General features: G+C 45.5%; 1 protein-coding gene across 2 annotated transcripts in view; it reads right to left on the bottom strand.

Moving 5' to 3' along the window:
- The window catches only part of CEP112 (centrosomal protein 112), a 2,145,639-nt gene that overhangs the window by 1,369,648 nt on the left and 750,715 nt on the right, over positions 1-25,276 (bottom strand). For both annotated transcript variants that reach the window (XM_086930940.1, XM_086930941.1), the window contains one exon: positions 1,164-1,318. In XM_086930940.1, coding sequence (XP_086787066.1) covers positions 1,164-1,318 — 155 coding nt within the window. The remainder of the gene's footprint in view (positions 1-1,163; positions 1,319-25,276) is intronic.

The raw sequence follows: 25,276 nt of genomic DNA, 5'->3' as shown, positions 1-25,276 counted from the left end.
CTGTTTTGCAGACTAGGTTATTGTGAAGAAACCACCTTTTGAAGAGACATTGGACCTATTATAATACTATGCCCACTGGGCGAGGAAAACTGTGCCATTAACATTGACTTTCATTGCCACGCCCACTGGGGCGATGATGACTTTCAGGTTCTTGAGATCGCCCACTGGGGCAAGATGTCTGTTTTGCATTCCAATAATGAAAGTACTATTGCTGGATTCTTTTATTTTTAAAGATGTTTGCATTCTTGAATCGCCCACTGGGGCGTTATGTTTGGTTTGCATTGAAATGAAATGAATATCGCTGGTTAATCTTTGATATAAAGATTTCTAGTTGCGGTTCTTCACAACCCCTTCTGTGTGTCATAATGGTATTCTACTGGCTCCCATGACATGCTAAGATGGCCGACACACTTACTGCTATATTTGTGTTCAATCTGCATTACAGTCCTTCTTCTATGTTTTTTCACTTGCTTGTGGATTTAAATGGATGTATTTGTGGCGAGACGGTAAGCGTGATCAAGGCTTAACCGCCGAAACGCGTTGTTGTTGCCAATAAATCTCTACTATATTTGCACAGAGAAAGTGTCCGGGCTATCAATTCGTACTGAACTGATTTGTGAAAGATATATATATATATATATATATATATATATATATATATATATATATATATATATATATATATATATATGTATATATATATATATAAGGATCAGAAACAACACATCTCTCTCTTTAACAAAACACATTACAGCACAAAATACAACAATGCACAAGGTTTACTAATTTAAATTTCCCCACAATACCTCTCAACCTAGAATCTGATTATCTGAAGTAATATAAAGGGTCAAAACCCCACTGATTGAGCAACGCTGACAGGCACAACCTCTAACAGGCATATGTGCATCCCCTACAATTGCTCCTTCTTGGTACCAAGAAATATTAGCCACACCTCCAGTCCCAACAGAAATCACCTGAAGCAGGGGGAGGTGGCCTGTGCACTATACACAACTAAATTAAAAAAAAAATGTGTTCATGTAACTAAGATAATTCCATTGAGACGTGGTTGACATACAAAAAATAACGTCTATTATATTTAAATATCTTTCATTCTACTGCTGAAAACCTTAACATTTGCGTGGAATCCAGCACATTGTGCATACCTCTCTCTCATTTCCTGCAGCTCAGAACAGGTGGTGCGATAGGCTTTTTCCATATCCGTCTTCTCCTGAGACAATTTTAAGCGCTGTAAATTACTGCTTTCAGCTTCCACTGTCAGCTGCTGGACACGGGCTTCAAGTTCTTTGACCATCTGGTTCTATAAGAACAGACCATAGTTAAGAAGCCATCTCAATAAATTAATGTATACCCCTACCATCAACAAGGAGCCTCAAGCCACTATAGATCTTTGATGGCATTAGGAAGGAAAGCAAAGCTATGATTATCCAAACCCGTAAATTTAACTGCGAGTCACAGCTTTAAAATGGTGTAACATTCATAAAATGCTCTCATATTAAAACACATGTATTTACAACCTCGACCCCCTCAGTCCATAAAAATTGGACACCAGCTTGTAAGTGACTTTTTGATGTTTGTGCAATTCTTTAAAAAACGGTCTCCGCACGTATATAACAGGGTTTTCCAGAAAACAGTGACAGCGAGTAGGCATCTCACTCGCATTTATTTTAGTCAAGGAGCAATTTCTGTGGAATGTTTGTTCACCGTTCTTTGGACATGTGGATAGCAAAAAGTCACAGTCATGTTGAGACCAGGAACTTCAAGGGCTAAAAATGGCACTGAAATTTAATGAGACCGGAATATGAACTCTAGGACAGTTTAACAAGTGTACTCTCACTGGAACCATAGACACTGGCAACTCCTGACACAAGGAGCAACTGATGGAGAGACTGCCGAGACATGGGGCATAGGAACACTGGATAATGGAGGCTGGAAACGTAGAGCAACGGGTAGCACATGGAGAAAAGTCAGGAAAAAACACACCAGTGAGGGGAATGCCAGGACAAGGGGGCATGAAGGCAGCTGCAAGGATACACAGGCACGGAAACAGGGAAGTCATTATACCTATACAAGGACAAGGGGTACAGGAGACACAGCAACATGGAGACAAGTGCACAGGAGAAAGAAAGAGGGAAGATGGGGACAGTAAACCATGGGCACAGAGACATACAGGCATTAGGACAGCAAAGCACAGGGACAAGCAAGCAAATGCAGCATGTGAACAGGAAAGGACAGTGAAAGAGAGAGCTAGGGACAGGAAAATAAGACAGAGAATGGGAAACACGGATGACAAAAACACGAAGATGAGGTAGATAATAAGAGGATCCAGCAGGTCTTTGGGACTATTAGACCCTTGAAAGAGCACAGTTGTTAGGGAACCAATTGGCATGGGGGGTTGAAAATTACAACAGATGGAGTAGTAATATACAGGACTCTCTTGCTGGATTTCTGAAAACTCGCTGGGTTTTTGACTATGTGTTTTCACCTCTGAGTACTATGCGTAATGTCGCCATCTGGCATTAGCGTTGTTGACTAGACTTCCATGCAGGCGACATATGGGTCATAATTTTAGTGTTATTGGCCTGCTTGACGTCTCTGGACCAAACTGCTTGGCTAAAGCCACCAGGTAATTGGTAGCTAATTGTGAAAAAGTAGACAATAACAAACACTATATTTGGTAAGCACAACAAACCATGTCATCTTCAGGTTAGTCAATCATTTGCGTTACTACAATCTTTTTTTTTGGTGTAAATGCTTGAACGTTTGTACAATTATAGCTATCCGATTTAAAAAAAATACACTTTATTTTACATCTCTTCATATGGACAAAGCATCGACTACTCAACAGAGAGGCCCTCACATGGTGAGAAAAACAAGAAAAGTAACATACGTGGACAGTGCTCCTCAAACTGGCTTTACTAGGGAAGAGGAAGCAGATCATAAAAATCCTGGACACTGCACAGGGGGGAGGAGGGATCCTCCATGAATGAATTTAAAACAGTCATAATTAAAGGCAAAAAATCAATGGTGAAGGATATAAATCATATGCAGAGGATAGGGAATAACGTGTACAATGGATTTGAATACACTGCAGTAATCACGCAAGGGACCTTTGCAGACCACTAGAATTCAACAGTGGGTATAGGTTTTCAGCTGCAGACTAGCATGGAATGGCTGGACAAGCAACAGAACCCCAAAATGGAAACGTTTTGGAGTTGCAAGACTTTCATTCTGTAAGTGACTAGAAGAGTTCTGTTGCAACCATTCACCCAAACTTCTCTTTAAGAATCAAAACTATGCCCACTCTTTTACTGAATGCATTCTGAACCTTTGTGAAACCAAAAGGAGGCTGCAGCAAGAGAGACGAAGCCGTACAAAAGGGGGTGGTGATGGACGGAGCATCTTAGACCCTCAAGTAGGACACGCGAGGCGGAACTAGAAGGTGCAGCCAGGCAAGAGGGCAGGTGCAGGAGCGAAAAACTGATCTCAGGGGATGAGCAGGGCCACCCACGTGGGCAATGTTGCAGGCATAGTGAAAGTCACAGTGAAATCCGGGCAACCAGGCAAACAGTAAACCAGGAGAAGAAGGAGCGCCACCAGGAAGGAGCAGCAGGAAGGGGAGACCAGTATAGCGCTAAAGGGAAGCGACGCCGCGGTGTAGATATGGCAGGACTGCCAGGAGACGGTCATGTGGCAATCAGTAGTGGCAGGAAATGGTCAGCAGGTCCCCGGTTGCAGAATGGCCAAAGAGCGCAGCTGCCAGTCAGGCAGGACCAGAAGCAAATGTAGGCCTATCAAGCAGGGACGGCCGCGTATCAAGGAGTCCAGGTAGCCACCAACACAGCTGGGCGATCAGAGCCACAGGTGTATCCCAGAGGGGCCCCAAAACGGAAGGAAGGGGGGGCCAGAGAAGGCCCTCAGCCCAGCCGGCTACGGAGAACCCCCCAGGCGCCGAGGGGAGCACAACCGCCCACCACCACAAGTCCACCACCAATCCCCGATCCCCACCCTATCCCCGGATCACCTCCCCCGCATCCGGCACTCAGGACCGGCCCACTCTCCTACTCGAGGCCCCGGCTTTAGCAGCGCGGTAGGCCCGAAGGCCAAGAGGTCCGCACTAGCAGCGGGGGCCGGGCAGGAGAGAGGCGATCGAGGAGCGGGCCGCAAGAGTAGGCCCCAGGGCAGGCGGGAGCGGGGAAAGCGATCGGGCAGGGGGCAGCAAGGGTCGCAGACTCACCCAGTCTCCGGCGACACCACGGTGGAGTATGGCAGGCCCAAGCCGGGCCCGGTGTCATCGGACGTTGGCGGCGTCCCACGAATTGCCCCAGCAGTTACGGCGGCATCGAGCACCGTCGTGGCGCCCCGCGGTCACAGGGTGACGGTGCAGGCATGTGGAGAGGCTCCCTCACTGCAGGATCGGGGCTGCTGACATCGCCCGACCGGCGGAGCTCTAATCGGATGCGGCCATCTTGGTCGCCTACATAGCCACGCCCCGCAGAGATGGATACTTTGTGAGGCAGAGGCACACGAAGGAAAGCTATGGAAAACACATGCACTGTCTCGAAGTGTTTAAGCTAAAAGAAAAAAATACTTCCCTAATAGTGTTTAGTGGAAGGATACAAACCAGACAATATCAAGCATGGAAAAGAGGTGATGCTCAACAGAAGGCACAAGCACACGATGAACAAGGAAGCCATTGAATAAGAACCAAATGAGTGATGATAAAGTCAGGGAATGGTAAGCAATTGGTGGACTGTAAGCCCCAATGTCAATTCCTGGTAGGCCACAATAGGACTCTACCAACCAGACAGCTGGAGCTATCTGGTAGGTGAGACCAAAAAAGGGCTCAACACTGGGGGTGGAAAAGCCTCAGCGGCTAAGGGGTTACGAAACAGAAAAACAAGTTTAGCAATGGAGAAGATAGTTAAATGAAGCAGTAAGCTATGTTATGGAGTCTAGAAATAACAGTTCATGACTAGTAAGCATAAAGACCTTTGCTTACTGTGATGCTTCATCAAACAAATATATCATAAGCACTCCTACAATGATAATATTTAAGAACATTTCTCTTTAGAGACAGTGCCGCAAGACTACAACCCCTAACTTTAAAGCAAACTTGGAAGGAAAGTCATCAAGGTCAGCATTATTAAATTGGGAATTTATTCTTAAAAATAACTTCTTCCAAGGGGGGCGTGGCTTGGACGGCAGTGGAAATGGCCGCCTAATCTGTCCTCGCGCCACACAGGAGACCGAGTCTAGTCAGAAGCAGTGTGTGGCAGGACGCGGAATGTGCCCAAAGCGGTGAATTCAGCGAGCACAAGGCTTGGTGCACCACGAGAGCCGCTCAGCGCCACATTTGCTCCCGGAGAGACGAGTCTGACTGATGTCTGGCCGATAGCCTGGGGGAGGCACGATGGCCGTCCGCCATCTTGTGGATGTGAACCCCGATCCGACAGGTCTGGGCTGCGTTTAAAGATCCCGCCAGTGTGCCTTCTGCCCTAGAGGTGAGCGTTTTCCAGACCGATTGATTTACAGCGTCTTTCATGTGCTTTTTAAGGATTTGCATAACGGAGGAGGTGATTTGCATCTCGAGCCTGGGATGCCTGTCTTTAAAATGGCTGCCTCTCAAGACCCGATTTTCGCCCTGCACACCAATTCAGTGGATCAAGTTATCTGATTTCTCTGGCACAGCGGGTCGATTTCTCCCTGAGCCCAGCATACTCTGAAATCTATATGTTGAATGTTGCTACACCGTCTGATGCTCCCACAGTGAAACAAACACCAGCTCATGCCGCCTGACCTTAAGATGGTGGAAGGCAGAAGACACCAATGCTGCAAAAATATAACGCAAACAAAAGCCCCATAGTAGCACTGACACTCACTCGAAGGTATTAATGCTGTGATTTCTCTAATATGGTGCCCAGTTTCTGAGGTCCACGCGGTACAATGCTCACTTCATGGGGACCAGAGCGCTGACACCCATCCTCTGGGAAATGACCAATCGCTATCACCAGGATCTTGGAGCATGTACTCTCACTCATCTTTGAGGGGCCATACATCTACAACCTACAACCTACAAGGTCCTATAACCGCCAGAGCTTAGAAGCGCCCGTATCACTACAAGGCCCTGCAACTTTCGCCCTAACCTGGAGCTCCAGCAGTGTTCAGCAACGACCAAAGTGACCTGCAGTATCCCAATACAAACTGTAATATCAACATTAGCCAGTAGTGTCTAGCAGTGACCAATAGTGACCAGTAGGGACCGGCGTCGACTACACCCTATACACAGCCGATCCTTAACCGTCAAAATAAGATACCCAGAGTTTCAGTCCAACACAGATCCAACAATGGCGGACAGAGAGACCAAAAACAAAAAGGTTCGTCCTGAATCCTCTATCTCTGAGTCATCCATTAAAGCTAAAGCAGACCTCTCTGGCACCTTGGACATTATATTGAAAAAGTTAGCAGACGTGCATGACCTAGCCAGGTCCACAAAATGCAACACCGATTCTATGCAACTCGAGATAACCGCAATCAGAGCGGACATGAACACCATGAATCTGCAGCTGAGTGAAGCGGAGCAAAGAATTAGTGATAATGAAGATAACGCCTCAAGTAGCGAAAACATTATTCAACACCTTCACTCCACTACCAAAGACCTCAGACGCCAGACTGCCGAATTGGAGGATCGGAACAGGAGAGGCAATGTACGAATATTCGGGGTGCCTTAAAATTCAGAAAAGGATGCAGAATCATGTGTTTCCTTCCTAGAGGCATGGATTCCAACAGTTACTGGGATCAAATTTCAACATGGCCTAGAACTAGACAGGGCCCACAGAATACCGACCTTCTCTCAACAAGGTGCAAGAGGCCCCCGACCTCTCATCTGCAAACCTCTTCAGTACCAACATACAGACGCCATCCTACAGTACGCGAGGAAAAATCATCATATTGTCTGGGAAGGACACCGCATTATCTTTACCCAGCATTACTCCAGAGAAACTGTGGAGATACGAAAAAGATTCCTGTCTTTGCGAGATAATTTGTGGGCTAGAGGTATCCAATTTTCTTTTGCAGGTCCAGCCAAGTTCAAGATCATTGTACATGGGAAGCCACGCTTCTTCTCCAACCCACATGAATTGTCATCTTACTTAGATGAATCACTACAACAAGCTATGGACTCCTCTGGCGGATCCTCCAATAAAAGAAAACCTGAAACTCATGAAACGGAGAATCACGATCAGTAAGATGTAGCCGAGAACTGTATGAGTCGGTGTTGCCGTATCACTCAGGACATTATGAGGGAACTGTGCCGTACATAATTCCTTTCTTGCCGTCTCTGGGCTTGCTTATCGCTGCAGTACAGAAAAGGCGTTGTACGCCCACTCAGTAGTCAGGCTACGCTACAGTCATGTGTTTGCCGGCTACCTACGGACAGGTAGTTAAACGGACCAGATATCAATAGTCATGTTTGTTAGTTATCAGACCCAGATATGACAGGTATCCCTAAAATGCCTAACTATGTTACAGTCATGTGATGCCAATTATCTATAGACAGGTAGTTAAACGGGCCAGGTATCCGTAGTCATATTTGTTAGTTATCAGATCCACGTATGATAGTTATGCCTAAAATTCCTTGAATTGTCTAGAATGCCGTTACACCACGGATGCTGGATATTGCACACGGCTGTTCCAATGCCAGTTGTCAGTTTGCATATTCCATTGTCTTGTTCTACGTAGGACATAGTTGCCTTACAGTTCTGCTATAACTAGCTGTGTTAGTTATGTTTAGTTATACTAGTCGCGATCCCATGAGTAAGTCGATTCCAGTTGCACGGTGACCATCCGAGGGAATAAAGTAGAACAGTTCAAACAGTAAAAGTATCTAGGGATGAGTTAGCAACCACACTGTTTCAGTTATTAATACGTATTTCTGTGTTGAGCTTAGACAGTACCGCCGTCGCAGCTCATAAGGTCGAGTTTTTGGGTGGGAGGACGGGTGAGAGGGGGTAGGGGTAGGAAGGGGGGGTGTTTGTCAAAGGGATAGTACATTTGGATGTTTCAGTACTGTCTAGCTGAGCCCTGTTCTCTTTCCTCCTTGTCTTTTTCTTCTTTCTTTATCTTCCGCTGTCGCTATAGCTTTTTGCTCCGTACGATATCCACTCCACATGTTTTACCACATGTTCTACCAGCGAGAGCGTAGCTACCTGATCCAGGTTCTTATGAGTGGGTTCTCCGGCTCGATGTCACAGGTTGACGTTGTTACACTTCCAGTGGGGGTCCCCTTCTCCCTTCTTGAGGGACATCCTCTGCTCATCATCTTCCTCCCTTTCACATAACTGTCATGACACCCGACAAAACTTTGGCAGATAGCCTGAACATAGTATCACTAAACGTCAAGGGGCTTAACCATCCCGTTAAGCGAAAAAAGGTCTTAGACTATCTTGGAAAAACTAAAGGCGATATCATTCTCCTACAAGAGACTAAGGTAAATAAAGAGGATGCAGATTTATTTAAACAACATTGGACTTCCCACACGCTGTGCTCCCCTGCTATTCACACAAAGAGAGGTGTGATCACTCTTATCTCAAAGAAATCAAATATAACCCTGATCTCCCACACCAATGATAGTGAGGGCAGACTAAGCATAGCTCACCTGCAGAGAGATGAGGACCACATTCACTTGGTAAATATTTATGGGCCAAATGCAGATGCCCCTGAATTCTGGGAATATTTTTCGAAAGAAATGGAGAACATTCCCCAAGATAAGCTGTTAGTGGTTGGAGGGGATTTCAATCTCCCCTTGGATCCCCTCCTAGACAGGCAATCTAAATGCGCGTACCACCCTTCACACTCCCACGAGGCGCTGTTGCGTTTATGCTCCAAATTCCACTTACACGACTCATGGCGCCTCCAAAACCCAGATGGACGCGATTACACCTTCTGTTCGACACCGCACAATTCTTACTCTAGAATCGATAATTTATTAATCTCAAACCCCTTTACACACCTCATAGATGAGACAGGAATAGCCCAAAATGATGGCGGCTTAACGAGGAGATCCTATTGGTCCCTCAACACAAGAAACAGATAGAGCTTGCCATAAAAGAATACTTTAAACTAAATACCCAGCCAGACTCAGATATCTCAACAGTTTAGGACGCCTTTAAAGCCACAATAAGAGGCACAATCATAGGGATCAGGGCGCGCATGAACAAGGAGCTAAACTAAAGCTAAACTGGAGTCTCTAGAAAAGGATGTTAAGAGGTTGGAATCATCTCACACAACTAACTTACAAGACACATCCATTTAAGACCGCCTGACCAACCTTAAATATAAATATAACGCCATACTAAGCAACCGGGCGGGGGTATGGATCAATAAATTTAAAGCACAGAAACTTTGCGAAGGTAATAAAGCCGGGAAACTCCTGGCGTCCTACCTTAAACACAAGAGAAAACAATTCCACATTACCTCTAATAAGGATCAAATTAATAATACCCATACCAAACAGAAGGATATTCTACGTACCTTCCAATCTTTTTATGAAGACCTATATAAAAAAAAGTAACATTTAATGTGGAGGAATGCAGAGAGTATTTAAAGTCCATCAATCTACCACAAGTATCTGAGGATGACAAGGTGAAATTAGGTGCTCCGTTCACAGTTAAAGAAATATCAGATTCGGTCAAAACGTTGAAGAATAATTAAGCACCAGGTCCGGACGGGTTCACAGACAATTTTTATAAAGCATTCGAAGATCCCCTTAACCCCGTACTTTTAAACCTGTTCCAATCATTCTCAACGAAAGGTAGTGTCACTCCCACGATGAGTGAAGCAACCATAATAGTCATTCCAGAGGAAGGGAAAGATCCGTTACTAACGAAAAATTATAGACCAATTTCGCTAATAAATTTAGACTATAAGATTTATGCGAAAACACTAGCTTGCAGGCTAAATTCTATCTTGCCAACTTTGATTAGTAGCTCCCAGGTAGGGTTTCTGAAACACTAATTGTCCAATGACAACACGAAACTCTTATGCCATGTATTAGAAAGATCAAAAATGTCAGACTCCCCGCGGTTGCAATCATCTAGAACAAGGGACTAGACAGGGATGCTCCCTCTCGCCTGCCCGTTTTCTACTGGCTCTAGAACGACTCCTTCGCGCTATTAAACAAAATGATAATATTAGTGGGATCTAAGTCAGAACACTAGAGTAAAACTTGCGGCCTACGCGGACGATATCCTGGTGATCACTGAACAGCCTGAGGTCTCCATAGTGGCACTTATGGAAGCTATAGAAACACCTATTCTTCACATTCGGGTTATAAATTAAACCGAGATAAATCTGAAGTTAAACCTTTAAACATTTTTACAAATAGAGAAGTGTAAGGCTCATCCGGTTTATGCTGGCAAAGCAGTTATATCAAATACTTAGGGATAGAGTTCAGCAGCTCCACTATTGAGACCCTCCAACACAACGAAGCTTCGACCCTTGAGAAAATCAAAAAACAACTGGATGGTTGGTCTCCTCGCTTTATTACTTGGTGGGGAAGAATTGAGACCATCAAAATGATGATTACGCCACTGGTCAACTACCTAATCACTATGCTCCCCCTGGTATTATCGCAACCTTAAGATCACATACAAAGGCAAACCACTTTACAACCAAGCTTGGATCGAGAGTGGTATCCTGTTCCCACACCAACTCTATGAAGGGGCTTACCCTCTTCCTTTCACAGAAATTCAGTCTAAATATGGAATCAACTTCTCCGATTTCTATATCTTCCTGAACATAAAAACAGCCATTACAAAGGCAGATCTCTCCCCCACACCCCCTTCTCTCCCAACGTTGTTCTCCAGAATAAATAGACTAGGACACCAAGTCTCAAGGTTATATAACCTGCTAAGCCCACAGTCTTCCAGGCTAACTGTTCGCAACACACAGTATTGGTCCTCTCTCACCTCCTTTACAATCTCTGATTCTGATTGGTCCAAGGCATGGAAATCCTGCATGAGACATAAAATAAGCCCTACTTTATCACAAACCAAATTCTGGCTCATACACAAAGTCTATGCCCACAAAATCAGACCCGATGCTTTCTGCTGGAACTGAAAATGCGCGGAAGGGGATTTAGCTCATTTCATCCTCCAATGTGAGTGTGTCTCAACCTACTGGAGCAAAATATTTAATTTCATGTATAAGTTATTCGCCGTTTTGCCTCCCAAAGAACTCCCCTTTCTAGTCTTCGGCTTTGTTAAGGCTGAGCAGCTTTGGGATCCTGATAGGGCCCTGTTAGACCGACTACTCATGGCAGCAGTCAAGGTTGTCCTTAACAACTGGAAGGATACAAAGAAGGCTAGTTTCGCCTGCTGGTTGAACTGGGTGATCAACCTCTGAGGAGCAGATAATGTTTCCCTTCAGCTCTCACCCTGGCGTCCAACACAAAGAAACATGTGGAATTCGCTTGACAACTATTTTAGTGTTCACAAACCTCCGTGAACAACCCGGGGATTCGCTACCCCTTGGCGCAATTCCTTTACCCTTCTTCTTCTTCTCTTTGTCTATCACTCCTTTTCTGCTACTTCTCCTTACTCCTCGGCCTTCTCCTTCTTAAGTTCAAGTTCGGGCATTTGTATAGCGCACTACTCACCCAGAGGGTCTCAAGGCGCTTGGGAAGGGGTTCATTATTTGTCGAATAGCCAGGTTTTAAGTACTTTTCTGAAGGAGATGTGGTTTTGAGTAAGGCGGAGGTGCGTGGGGAGTGAGTTCCAGGTCTTGGCAGCCAGGAAGGAGAAGGATCTGCCGCCCATGGTGGATTTTCGGATGCGCGGGACTGCGGCGAGGGCTTGATTGGACGATCTAAGTTGGCGGGAGGGTGTGTAGAAGGATAGTCGAGTGCTGAGGCATTCGGGTCCTAATTTGTAGAGGGCCTTGTGTGCGTGGGTGAGAAGACGGAATGTAATTCTCTTGTTGACGGGAAGCCAGTGGAGGTCTTTTAGGTGTCCGGTGATGTGATCTTGGCGAGGGAGGTCTAAAATGAGTCTCGCTGATGCGTTTTGGATGCGTTGGAGTTTTTTCTGTAATTTTGCTGTGATTCCGGCGTAAAGTGTGTTACCATAATCCAGTCGACTCGTGACCAGTGCGTGAGTGACAGTCTTTCTTGTCTCGAGGGGGATCCAGCGGAAGATCTTTTTGAGAGTGCGAAGTACGTTGAAGCAGGAGGATGAGACTGAGTTGACTTGTCTGGAAATCGAGAGAGAGGAGTCTAGGATGAAGCCAAGGTTACGTGCATGGTCTGTGGGTGTGGGTGCTGTGCCCAGAGCGGAAGGCCACCAAGAGTCATCCCAGGCAGAGGGGGAAGATCATAGGATGAGCACCTCCGTTTTGTCTGAGTTGAGTTTTAGGCGGCTATGTTTCATCCATTCGGCTACTTCTTTCATGCCTTCGTGAAGATTGGTTTTGGCGGTGTCGGGGTCTTTGGTGAGGGAAAGGATTAATTGGGTGTCGTCGGCGTAAGAGATGATGTTGAGGTTGTGTTGGCGTGCGATGGATGCGAGTGGGCTCATGTAAACGTTGAAGAGGGTGGGACTGAGTGATGATCCTTGTGGTACTCCACAGATGACTTCAGTGGCCTCTGAGTTGAATGGGGGAAGTCGGTCTCTCTGAGTTCTCCCAGCTAGGAACGAGGTGATCCAGTCCAAGGCTTTTCCTTGTATGCCGATGTTGCTGAGGCGTTACATGAGGGTGCTGTGGTAGACTGTGTCGAAAGCGGCGGAGAGGTCGAGTAGAATGAGGGCCGCTGTTTCTCCGTTGTCCAGTAGTGTTCGGATGTCGTCTGTTGCTGCAATGAGGGCGGGTTCGGTGCTGTGTTTGGCTCGAAATCCGGACTGAGAGGGATCGAGGGAGTTGTTGGATTCAAGGAAGGCGGCGAGCTGCCTGTTGACGGCTTTCTCAATGACTTTGGCCGGGAATGGGAGGAGGGATATGGGTCTGTAGTTTTTAAGTTCAGAGGGGTCTGCTGTGGGTTTCTTCAAAAGGGCGCTGAGTTCGGCGTGTTTCCAGCTTTCTGGGAAGGTGGCAGAGTTGAACGAGCAGTTGATGACATCACGGAGATGGGGTGCGATGATGGAGTCAGCTTTGTTGAAGATGTGGTGGGGGCAGGGGTCGGTTGGCGAGCCAGAGGGGATTGAGTTCATTAGGCGGATGGTGTCTTCAGTGGTGATTGGGTTCCAGGCGCTAAGGTAGTTAGTTGGCGGAGTAGGATATGAGGGGGGTGGGGAGGGTTGATTCCTGGGAGTATTCTCGAAGCTGTTGTGGATGTCGGCAATTTTGTTGTAGAAGAAGGAGGATAACGCATCGCAGAGGTCTTGGGAGGGAGTGATGTCGTTGGATGCTGCGGTGGGGTTGGTGAATTCTTTGACGATGTTGAAAAGTTCCTTGCTGTTGTGAGTGTTGTTGTCGAGACGATCCTTGAATGCTGATTTCTTGGCGGATCGAATCAGTTGGTGGTGTTTGCGGGTGGCTGCCTTAAGGGTGGCCATGTTGTCGGTGGTTGGGTTTTTTCTCCATGTTTTCTCTAGGGTGCGGCATAGCTTCTTGGATTTTTTAAAGGTCATCATTGAACCAAGGAGCCTTTTTGCTGGCTGATTTGATCTGGTGCTTTTTCAGGGGTGCTAATTCGTCAGCACTGTGGGTGATCCATTGCTTGAGATTCATGGCCGCTTGGTTTGGGTCCAGTGAGAGAGTGGGAGGGTTTTGGCTGAGTGATGTGAGGAGTTGGTCGGAGGTGATGTTGTTCCAGTTTCTCAGAGGAATAGCTTGTGGGCGGTTGTGGGTCAGGGTGGTTTTGTAGCTGAAGTGAACACAGCTGTGGTCCGTCCAGTGGAGAGTTGTGGTGCGATCGAAGGAGATGTGCTTGCTGGAGGTGAAGATAGGGTCAAGCGTGTGTCCGGCTACATGGGTGGGGTTGTGAACATGTTGTTTGAGTCCGAGATTGGCCAGGTTGTCCAGAAGGGTGGAGGTGTTGCTGTCGTGTTTGTTTTCAAGGTGGTAGTTGAGGTCTCCTAATAGAATGTAGTTCTTGGAGGCGAGGGCATGTGGGCTGACGAAGTCCGTGATGTCATCGCTGAATTGAGTGCGGGTACCTGGAGGCCTGTAAATGAGGGTGCCTCTAAGTGTGGTCCTAGGGTCGGTTTGGATCTGAAAGTGGAGATGTTCGGCGGTTGCAAGATTATCGTCGGAGCTGGTCGTGATTTTGATGGTGTTCCTATGGATGATGGCGATGCCTCCTCCTGTTTGGTTGATGCGGTCTTTTCGGATAATCTTGTAAGCGTCCGGTATGGCTATGGCGATGTCGGGTGCTGATGATGTGTTCATCCATGTTTCTGTAAGGAAGGCGATGTCCGGTGACGCAGTGTCGAGTAGGTCCCAGAGTTCAGTTGCATGTCTCTGGACCGAGCGGGTGTTCAGCAGGATGCACTTCAGGCGGTTAGAGTCGGTGCTGTGTATGGAGGAAGTGGATTTGGTGAGGGTCCTGAAGCAGTTGAACTTGCAGGAGTGGCAGGCGAATGGGCCGTGGGTATGTCCTGGGGTGGCTTCGCAGCATAGTGGTGTGCGTCCGGGGTTGAGGGCGAGGAGAGTTGTGGCATCATATGTGACTCTAGTGGGTTGGGTGCGGCGGGGACGAGGGGGACAGGCGTGGGCGCGGTCGAGTCGCGGACGGGCGTAGACGGGCTTACCTTTGGCGCACCTTCGGTGCGGCCGCAGCGCGTGGACGCTGCACGTAGGTCCATCTGCCCATAAATGGATAGTGGAGGGGGGCGGAGCATGGGAGGGTCAGCTGGGAGGCGGGAGCGGGGAGGAGACACGGGGCCCAGGTAAACACAACAACAACAGCAAAATGGTGGTAGGGTAGCGCAAAACAAAGCAGGGGCACAGTCGCCGTTCAAAATACAAATATTCAGTACAAGAGCTAATTAATTAATTATTTTACTGCAATGCAGGAGCAATGAGCACAGATAAATAAATAAATTAATGAAAACGATACCAGGCGCTATGATATCGCCGAGGCGTTCTCTCTGGACAGGCAGGGAGCGAGGGGGAGCGAGTGGGAGCGACCGCTGACGAGAAGATCAAGACGGTCACAGAGGCAGAGGAGGACGGGGCTTACAGAACGATACTAGTGTGTGGGAGGGTCAGCTGGGAGCGGGGAGGAGACACGGTGCCCAGGTAAACACAACAACAACAGCAAAATGGCGGTAGGGTAGCGCAAAACAAAGCAGGGGCACAGTCGCCGTTCAAAATACCAATATTCAGTACAAGCGCTAATTAATTAATTATTTTACCGCAATGCAGGAGCAATGAGCACAGATAAATAAATAAATTAATGAAAACGATACCAGGCGCTATGATATCGCCAAGGCGCTCTCTCTGGACAGGCAGGGAGCGAGGGGGAGCGAGTGGGAGCGACCGCTGACGAGAAGATCCAGGCCTTGAGATAATAGCTGTGGCACTCGGCTACTATTTTGGCTCACCTGAATGTGACTATGAACGTCAGAATTGTCCCTGCTGTAGCCATTATTTGCTTTCCATGATGCTTGCATTTACGAATTGTACGTATTTACATATGCCGAGTGTTCACACGTCGTTTTCATGATTATAACTGAAATTTCCAATAAAAACTTTTGATTAAAAAATAATAATAAATAACTTCTTCCAAACAAATCTTTTCATTTCAAAATCAAAGACAAATTAGTTGTTAATTAAAGCTTTAGATAGTGCGATCAGCTCAGATTATAATGAGAACAATAGTCCTACCAACCTTCTATGTGTGTCCTTTTAGAAAGAAGGCAAGATTTTCCCATTAAGGTCCTAGTTACAAGACCTCTGCGAAATTCGCATTGATCTGGAATTATTTCCCACACAAATTTCAATATGAAGGAAATCCAAGTAACATTTGTGCAGAAAACAATCTCAGGATTTTGCAGTTTGCAGCTTGGAATGGGAAAAAGCCTGCAATATTACTACATTCACGGGTATGTCAATAATTGAATATGATGAAAATGCTTTTTCTGTAGAGCATGTTAAAGAGCCAAACATGTAACACTAGGTTTGCAAATCACTTATTAAGGGGGTCGCAAAAAACGAACATTTTGGGCCAAATGGATTCACAGAATCGGCCTGTTTGTGAACGCAAAATAGGCTTTTCCTATGTATCAAACCCTATTACCCTGTTTGCAATTTGGTATTTAGAAGGGGTGTGTTTAGGGCGTCCTTTCCAAATACCGAATCACAGCTGTATGTATGAATGTTTTGTGACCATGAATGCGGTCGCAAAACATTCACATTTTTACCACAAACTTCAAGTTGGTGGTGAGCCATTGGCAAAAGGAAAGGGGTCCCTAAGAGACCCCTTCCCCGTAGGGATTGGCTGCCTGCTCTTAAAAAATTAAAAGAAACTTTTCATTTTTCCTTTTAAACACAACCCGTTTTCTTTTAAGGAAAACAGGCTCTATTTTGTTTTTTTAAGTATTGCTTTATTGAAAAGCTATCAAGGAAATGGTAGTCTGCTGACCCCAGCAGGCCACCATCCCCGTGATTCCTAGTGGTGGCGGGGGCTCAAATTGTGAGATTTGTGACCCCCTAGGAATCGCTGAATGAAACTCTTGGTGTTTCATACATTAGGAATAGTGATTACCTAACTGCGATTCGCAGGAAATCGCTAACAGGTAATCGCTCTTCCTAATGTTGATAAATGTGGCCCTAAAGCTTTACCTAGATGCTTAAAACCACGCACGTATGCAGTTTATTTAATGAATTCATAATTACAGGTTTCTAGGTGAATTTATGGAAATATTTTATGACATAAAATTGCAGAGGCATTTACCCATGCACAGTTGTTTGTAGTGTGTTAGGTAAGGGTAAATATTTCACCATTTCCAGAGTGAAATGGAGGTCAGAGAAAAATGTGCGAATTACCACAAGTTCTTGAGCTTAAAGATGTTTTACCTGATACACCAACTGCAAACCTCACCATGAGGATGTAGTCAGCACAATATAATATCACTGTGAGGTACTAATGTGTGTGACTAAAAGGATTTATGAGACCAAAGTCACTTTTATAGAGTGCTAGGAAATCAAGCCATTTAAATGTGCAAATTCAATTTAGACTTGAAATGACTTCATGAATCAAATCCTGATAATTTAACGTTATTCAATTTCAATTTACTCAAAAATTTTGTTTTTTTGGATTTAAAGATTGCATGGTCAAATCAGGAAACTTCATTTAGCACACGTGACAATATGAGAGCAACACACCTTTGGAACAGTGACTTCACTGATAAATATATTGCTTTCATTGCTGAGTGAGATATGTTTCGACCTTTATGTATGTATGTATGTATGTATGTATGTATAGGCATTTATATAGCGCACTACTTACCCGGAGGGTCCCAAGGCGCTTCGACCGCTGCGAAACCCTTCCTGGCTTCCCTGAGAGATGGTCCCTTAATGGGTATCTCCAGGGTGAGACCAGGCATCCCCGGCGGTCTGGTGGGGCCGTTAGTGAAGATGAGGCAAGCTAATGCCCAGAGTTGCCGAGTGTGATCGCTGATCAGAGTGGGCACCGAGGCGAGAGAATTATCGAGTCCGCTGACCCTGGTCCAGAAACCTGCCGCGCCGGGAATCGAACCCTGGTCCCGGGCCGTCCTCTGCTCTCGGGTCTGCCGCCTCTAACCAGTGAGCCACACTACTTCACTACTTCACCTTTACAATCCCGCTGACTGCTTTTGAACCAATTAAAATAAATCTCAGGTGTTGGAGAAACAGCACCTTCAACGAGCACTAGCGAGGACCAAATAGGGAATTTTAGAGTGGCCGAATGGTTTTAGATTGGGAGTTATAAATGTTTATTCCAGGCCAGTTAGTGTTTCGGTCAATTCGAAAACTATCGATGAACTGTCCACCTTTTTAACCCACTTCCCGGAGAGAGTCATGTATGTGGTGGGAGGTGACCTCAATTCCCAGTTCGAAGCCCTGGTCGGTTTACTAGACGCAGTAAACCAGGAAGAGGATGATGTTTGGGGAATCCCTCAAGTAGCTGGACCCGTTGCGAGAGTATGGTCCCCATTAGATTTACAGATTACAAATCTAACACTGACCCACTCGATAAGGGCATGCAATGGGAGCGTGAAGTCAGATGTGCCACCAACCTTTACCTTTTCCCAGTCAGAAGGGGGGCACACCTAGACTACATGTTTATTGAATGCAGGGAGTGGAAAAAAATTGTAGACTTTAAGATCATACAGAGGGAGGAGAGCGACCATGACCCACTGACATTAGTTCTTAGGATCCCTGGTGCTGGTGAGGTCCCTCTACCTGAACGTGACAACTCAAACACAGCCACACTGTCCAGTAACAGACGCAAGATAAGATGGGACAAGCTGGCCAAAACCCAACCGAATTGGCCAAAATGTATACCCAAATAATCCCAGCACTCGAGGGCGTCGCCGCACTTGCCCCGGAGCACCCCCCGGGTGACTTCCATTTAAAACTAGGCAACTAGCATAAAGCATTAGTTAGTGCCATAAAAGAAACCTTAAATCCCGTTGGTGTAACAAAGGTTGGGCGCTATAGGAAGCCATCTTTGTACAATAAGGCATGCAGACAGGCAAAAAGGGAGCTCCTAGAGGCGCTAAAACAAAACACTAGCAGGCCCTTAATAAAAATAAGGAGGCAAATATACAGGGACCTTACACGCCATGCCAGGGAGGAATGGGAAGCTGACAAATGGGCCGATCTAACCTCAGCTTTGGTGGTCAAAGATGCCCGTAAGTTTTGGCAAATTGTAAGTACAGGCTCAGTGGAGCCTGAACAAGCAGTGACACCGAACATCTCACCCGAGGTTTGGGAACAACACTTTGCCAACCTTTATAAGGAAGCACCCAATGACCCCTCGGGGCACACACCTCCAAAGCTAAACTCCCCGGAATGTGACCGGCCTGAGCTCACCTTCTCTTTGACTGAGGTAAGAACAGCTATAGCAAACCTCCCTACGGGCAAGGCGGCAGGCCTGGATAAGGTACCGGGGGATTTATACAAACAGGAACCCGAGATATGGGCCCCCTACCTCCAAAAAATCTTTAATGCAATTCTAGGGGGAATGGCTTCTCCCAATACTTGGCTGGGGCCGAGTTGGTGCCAATATTTCAGAAGGGCTCACCTCTCTTACCGCTGAATTATAGGCCTATTAGCCTTATAAATGTCTCGCAGAAACTCTTTTCAAGGTTGATCCTGGATCACCTTTTAGAATGGGTAGAAGATTCAGAAATCTTGAGTGTTTACCAGGCAGGCTTCCGAAAGAAGGTATCCACTGTCAACCAGATTTTTAGATTAAAGATGCTGTTCTGGAAAACGGTCAAAATAAAGGGGGGCTCGCTGCATACTGTTTTTGTTGACCTCCGTGCGGCCTTCGACTTGGTCCCACGGGGGAAACTTTGGAGCGTAATAAAGGATTTAGGTATACCCCCGCCCCTCTTAAACATTCTAATTTGCCTCCACTAACAGAACTTTGCAAGGGTAAGATGTGGGAGGCAAGGGACCCTGTCGGAAAGCTTCCCTGTTGGCAGAGGGGTAAGGCAGGGTTGTGTGTTAGCACCGACCCTGTTTTGCCTCTTTGTAAACGGGGTGATTGACTACCTGAACAGGGTCCCAATAGGGACGCTCCTAGGTTGGCGGAAGCAGGTATCTCTGCGATCATGTTCGCAGATGATACCTTGCTGCTCGCAAAGACACCAATGGGTATACAGAGAGTCCTCGATGCCTTTGTTACCTTCTGCCATGACAGGGACCTGGAAATAAATAAAGCCAAAACAAAGTATATGATCTTCAACCCACCGAGAACGTCTCGCGCTAACCCTATCATAGAAGGTGTCTGCTTGGAGAGAGCCTCAACATTCGAATACCTGGGCCTAACTCTGAACGAGGATATGACCTGGGTACACCACCAGACTAAATCCCAACTAAAGCTTTCCCAAAAAATAGGCGGGATTTTTAAACTCTTTAAACAAACTACCTTTAAACCTGTATCTCCTCCTCTTGAAATTTTTAAGTTGCAAGCACAGGATGCGGTGATCTACGGGGGCGAGTTATGGGGACACTGCTGCCACCCAAACATTATCACCACTGAAAACAGGTTTATTAGGCAGCTGCTATCTCTACCACCTGGCACGCCCCTTCTCCTCACTAGATTAGATTTGGGACTTAGATCAATGAAGGAGGAACTAGGTCTAAAACCTCTTACCTTCTGGAGACGACTATGGGCGACTCCCGAATTGGCCAGTTATAGGAATGAATTGACTGAACTCCTACAACTACCAAATATCTGGAATATCCCATGGTTAAAACATATTAGGCAAGAGTTCGATAGATTGGGGTATCCCCAAGTTTGGAGGAACCCTGCAGAAGCGTGTAGTGGGCTACCCCGGCGGGAATTGGTGAAAACATACTATCACAAAAATTTGTCTGATTACCAATCTAACCCCAAAATAGAGCCATTAACTATGTCATTTCTTGAGCAAAAGGACAATTACAAATTCGAGCCTGTCTTGGGCATAATCAGCCCGAGCGCCCACAGGAAGCTATACCTCAAATGGAGATATGACTCCCTACCGCTCAGAGGTCTCACAGCACGATGGTACAATGACGCCCCTGCAAACTGTCCAGTGTGCGATGCCGAACTAGAGTCGGACGTACACATGGTCTTCTTCTGCCCCTCCTATATGACCCCTAGGAAGAAGTGGATTATTCCCATCTGCAAAAATCTGGGCATTAGGCAGTACCACCAATCATACCGAATATTAAAAACTGACTTGTCGCCATGTATTGTTTTTGGGGTCACAAAATGTTTGGCTTCAATGTGGAACATCAGGAGGAAATGTCTGGAATAATGAACCATTTTGAGTGGTGTAACCTGGTAGGGGGTAATGAGTTCCTGTTGTATTAAAGGGATAGCTTAAGGGATACGCCCATCCCATGATGTGGATAATGTGTGTTATATTTCTTTTTTAAACTCCCCATAGCAATTGATGTTTTAACATTCTTAAAGTTGTATTTTAGTGTGTTTCTTTTATGACAGTCATATGTCGAAATAAAGATTTAATAATAAAATAGGGAAGGAGGTGTCTATCTACAAACCTGTGACTTTGCAAATCCTTGATTAGTTTTGTCTTAGTTTTTGTAAAAACTTTATTGTTAGGTAAACTGCCGGGCTTCGTCAATAAAAAAAAGCATTGCTTAAAAGCAAATGTCTTTTGTTGTCTCAAAAGGAACACAATGCCATAATAGCTCTTGACACTGAAGGATGTGCTCATTGTAAAAGTGTAGAATGTGCACAATGTACCCAGAGTTTAATTAGCCAATGGCTGAAGTGAGCTGACCAAGTGCCCCAGGCCGAAGTGTTGTAGTGGGTGGAAGTAAAATGTGACTGACAACAACAGCCAAATGGATGAAGAGGGCTGCCTGAAACCCCCGTAAGTGCATTATATATATAATTTTAGAAAAATAAAACAAGTCTTGGCCAACTCCAGACCTAAATGCAATTCTTTATCATTGTTTAGTTACCCTAGGTCAAAACTGAGAAAGACCCTCTTTCTTTCAGAAAAATAGTTTGCAAGCAGAGCTCTACGCTTTTGCACACAATGTGCTTATTTAGAGAGAAAAGCATCCATACATGGTGTCAAAATTCTTTTAAACTGATCATATCAAACAAACATAGACACGCTCTTGTTGACGGTTGATGCCGAGAAGGTATTCGACCGGGTTGATTGGAGCTGCTGAAGCACAGATTATCGCATTTTGGATTGGGAGCACAGGTGGGCAGCTGTTCACCCACAGCTTCAATCCTCCTGCCCTTTCTTCATCCAACGAGGTACCAGACTTGGGTGCCCTTTGTCGCCCCTCCGTTTGACCTTTACATCAACCGGCTGGCACAGAGTATACACGACCAACCAGAGATTAAAGGGATCCCATTTCGGGGGAGTCACACCCCATTTGTTTGTACGCTGATTACATACTGGCAGGGTTGGAGAATCCAAAGAGTTTGCTTCCTGCTTTTTTAGAAGAACTTGGAGATTTTTGGGAGGGCTTCGGCATTCCAGGAAATGTCGTCAAATCACAGATAATCTCAGCCAAGCAAACCGGGAATCAAAGAGCTGAAGAGATCTGATCTTGGGGATACCGGAGGTGGAGTCGATTACTTATCTAGTGGTTGAACTGGCAGCTAGTATCAAACAAATGGATAGACTGAACTATGCTAAATTGAGGTAGCAGATCAAGAAAGATGTGAGTGGCTGGGCCCACCACCATTTATCACTTCTGGGTCGAGTGGCGGTGGTCAAAATGTCTATATTAACAAAAGCACTATACCTGTTTCAGACGTGGCCTGTGATGGAGCAGGATTTCGCAAAAAGAAACCTGCTCGAATTGACATCCCCATAATACATACGAACAGTAAATAGTAATAGAAAATTAAAGTGCACTTTACACAAACACGATTGAAATAGCTTTGCGCATGTATGCACTAATGTGATATTATATATGAAAGACCTACATTGAGTAGTTTGCATGTTGCATCTTGCTTTGAAATAATAAATAATGCCGCTTTTGCTTAAAGATTATGTAAGGTAACGTTTATGAGGAATAATGCAAAGATGGGTGGTAAGCACTGAAAAGTGCATTATTATATAATTAATGAATGTTCATATTCCATTTGCAATAGTGAGCTGGATGAAACAACATCTTCCTTAACTTAGCTGAATAGAGGAGGTGTGAACAAAGGAGTGACATTGATCTGTAAAAAGCAAGACAGAAGCGCGAGCACAGCAGAAGAGATGCAGGGGTTGAAGGCCAATGTGATGATTGTTTGCCATGGGATGTGTCTGACTGAGGGACAAGAAGACTTCTTCCCCGGACATTGCTTAAAATTATGTGTAATTGTAACATGTATCAAATCGTGTGAACGAAACAAACAATTATAAATCCTGGGAATGGGTGTAGAACGATGAATGTGTCCAAAGTTTGAATGAAATCACCATGGTGTGACAGCGCCACCTCCCAAATCCACCAATCATCTGCTAAGTTTCGTAAAATGTGTCAACTGATGTGGGACGGACATGTAGGTTTTAGGCCATATCTGGGGTGCCTTTAGGGGTGTGGTTTAGACTTGCAGGGAGGAAGAGAAGACAGGTGAATGTGTCGCTGTTTGTCGGTTTGCAGAGAGGCCTGCAGTTCCTGTCCCTGTTCTGCTCCTGGGTTCTGATATCTTTGTTCCCTGATTCTATTTCAGGCAACCCCCACCATTACCTAGGCCAAGGGGGTGGTTTTCCACAGAAGGTTAGGTTTGTATTATTCTGACTCATTCTTGCAAAATTACTAGCAAATGTATTTTGTCTCTGAAACTTTTGTCTCTTCACCTATCCAATCCGTCATAGGTATATTGATACGTATTATCTTAGATGAAACTATTGTCTCTTCATCTATCCACTCCGATAGGTATATTTTGTGTCGAATTTAATTTAGCTGAAACTTTTGTCTCTTAATCTTTCATGAACAATGTAATTACTTGTATGATGAGTTTGTATTCATTTGAAGTTGATGATGTTTTCTCTCCTTTTGTGGATTTCATTATATGCATTTTGTGACCTTATCCAACAAGCATTAACCATTTTAATTTGAGATAAAACTTTATTAACTTTACCGAGAGTCTGTGATTATTTAGCTGACTGAATAGTTAGTTAGATAGTATTATCATTACCATCAACTATTCAACTAATTGGTTCATCGACCAAGTAGAAGGAAAGTAGATGTATACGTTAGATAAGTATTTTATGATGTCACACATGGATTTTATAAGGAAAAGAATTGAAATTATATAAATTGACCCCAGCTTAACAGGGGTTTGGGTGAATGTGTATGGGCCATTGTTCTGTGATATTATTGAGTATTGATCCTTGATCAGGTATTAGCCTTGTGCTGGATCACCTGCTTCCCCGCCTGAGGGAACTCTCAGTTCATTGCAAAGGGACATCCTCCGATTTGCGTGGGCCGGGGCTCGGCTGCGTATGAGGCGGGATCTGGTATATATGTGCTCAAGAGCAGGGGATTGGTGATCCTCAATTTATTGGACTTTTTTAAGGCGGCTCAATTGAGATATCTTGTAGATTGGAGTAGGTGTGAGTCCGAAAAAATATGGCTATTTCAAGACAGAGCATTGGCAGGGATCCCCTAGTGGAAAGTACCTTTTTTAAAGAAAGCTGATAGACCACAAAGCTTCTAGATGTCACCAATCACAAAAACAGTGATGAAGGTATGGGAGGGAGTAGCCACTAAGAGGGGGCTCACGACGTTCCCCTCACCGATAACACCTCTTTATGGGAATAGTGAGTTCACTCGAGGAATGGATGGCAAGGCATTCGCAGCATGGCAAGATACGTCATGCAGATCAGCAGGGCAAGTGTTCGATGGGGAAGGAATTATTCCATTTCCACAACTACAGCAAGACTACGGGTTACCAGAGACAGACCGGTAACGCTATTTGCAGCTCCGACATTGGGTGCTTCAGCCAGGCGTACAATCACAGGTTAGGCGCAAACTGACACAATATGAAAAGTGGTTGATTACAAAAAAGAACGATAAGGGACTGATCTCTGAACTGTAGGCTATGCTTAGGCAGTCAGCCCCATCGCAATCTACACTTAGCCAGAAAAGATATGCGAAAGAATTAGGAAGAGAACTATCGAAAAAGGAGTGTGGAGGAATCTATTATAGAGCTAAACATACAGCACACAATGTTGCAAGTATCGTGACGGCTACTAAAATAGCTACGTATTGGTATGTTACACCAGTACGTCTCAACAGGGGCAACCCAGATAGGAGTCCTACATGCTGGAGGGGATGTGGGGAAGAGGGGACTTTTGTACATCTGTTGTGGGAATGCCATGTTTTGACGAATTACTGGTCCAGAATTTTGGATGAAATAGATCATCAGCTTGCCACACAGATTCCAAGACTACCAGTGTATGTGGTACTGGGCTTGCCCAACCCACTAACCTTTCCACTTAAAAGTCGCAAGGGAAGACAGATGGGGCTAGCACCAGGGGCAGCTCTCCAAAATTTCCTGTTGCACTGGGGGACACAAACAACACCCACACATATAGGTTGGCTTCACAGGCTATGGTATATTCTCGGGCTGGAGCGC

Source organism: Lissotriton vulgaris, chromosome 7 (genome assembly GCF_964263255.1).
Source record: "Lissotriton vulgaris chromosome 7, aLisVul1.2, whole genome shotgun sequence".
NCBI lineage: Eukaryota > Metazoa > Chordata > Amphibia > Caudata > Salamandridae > Lissotriton > Lissotriton vulgaris.
This window is presented reverse-complemented; position numbering and strand designations above follow the sequence as displayed.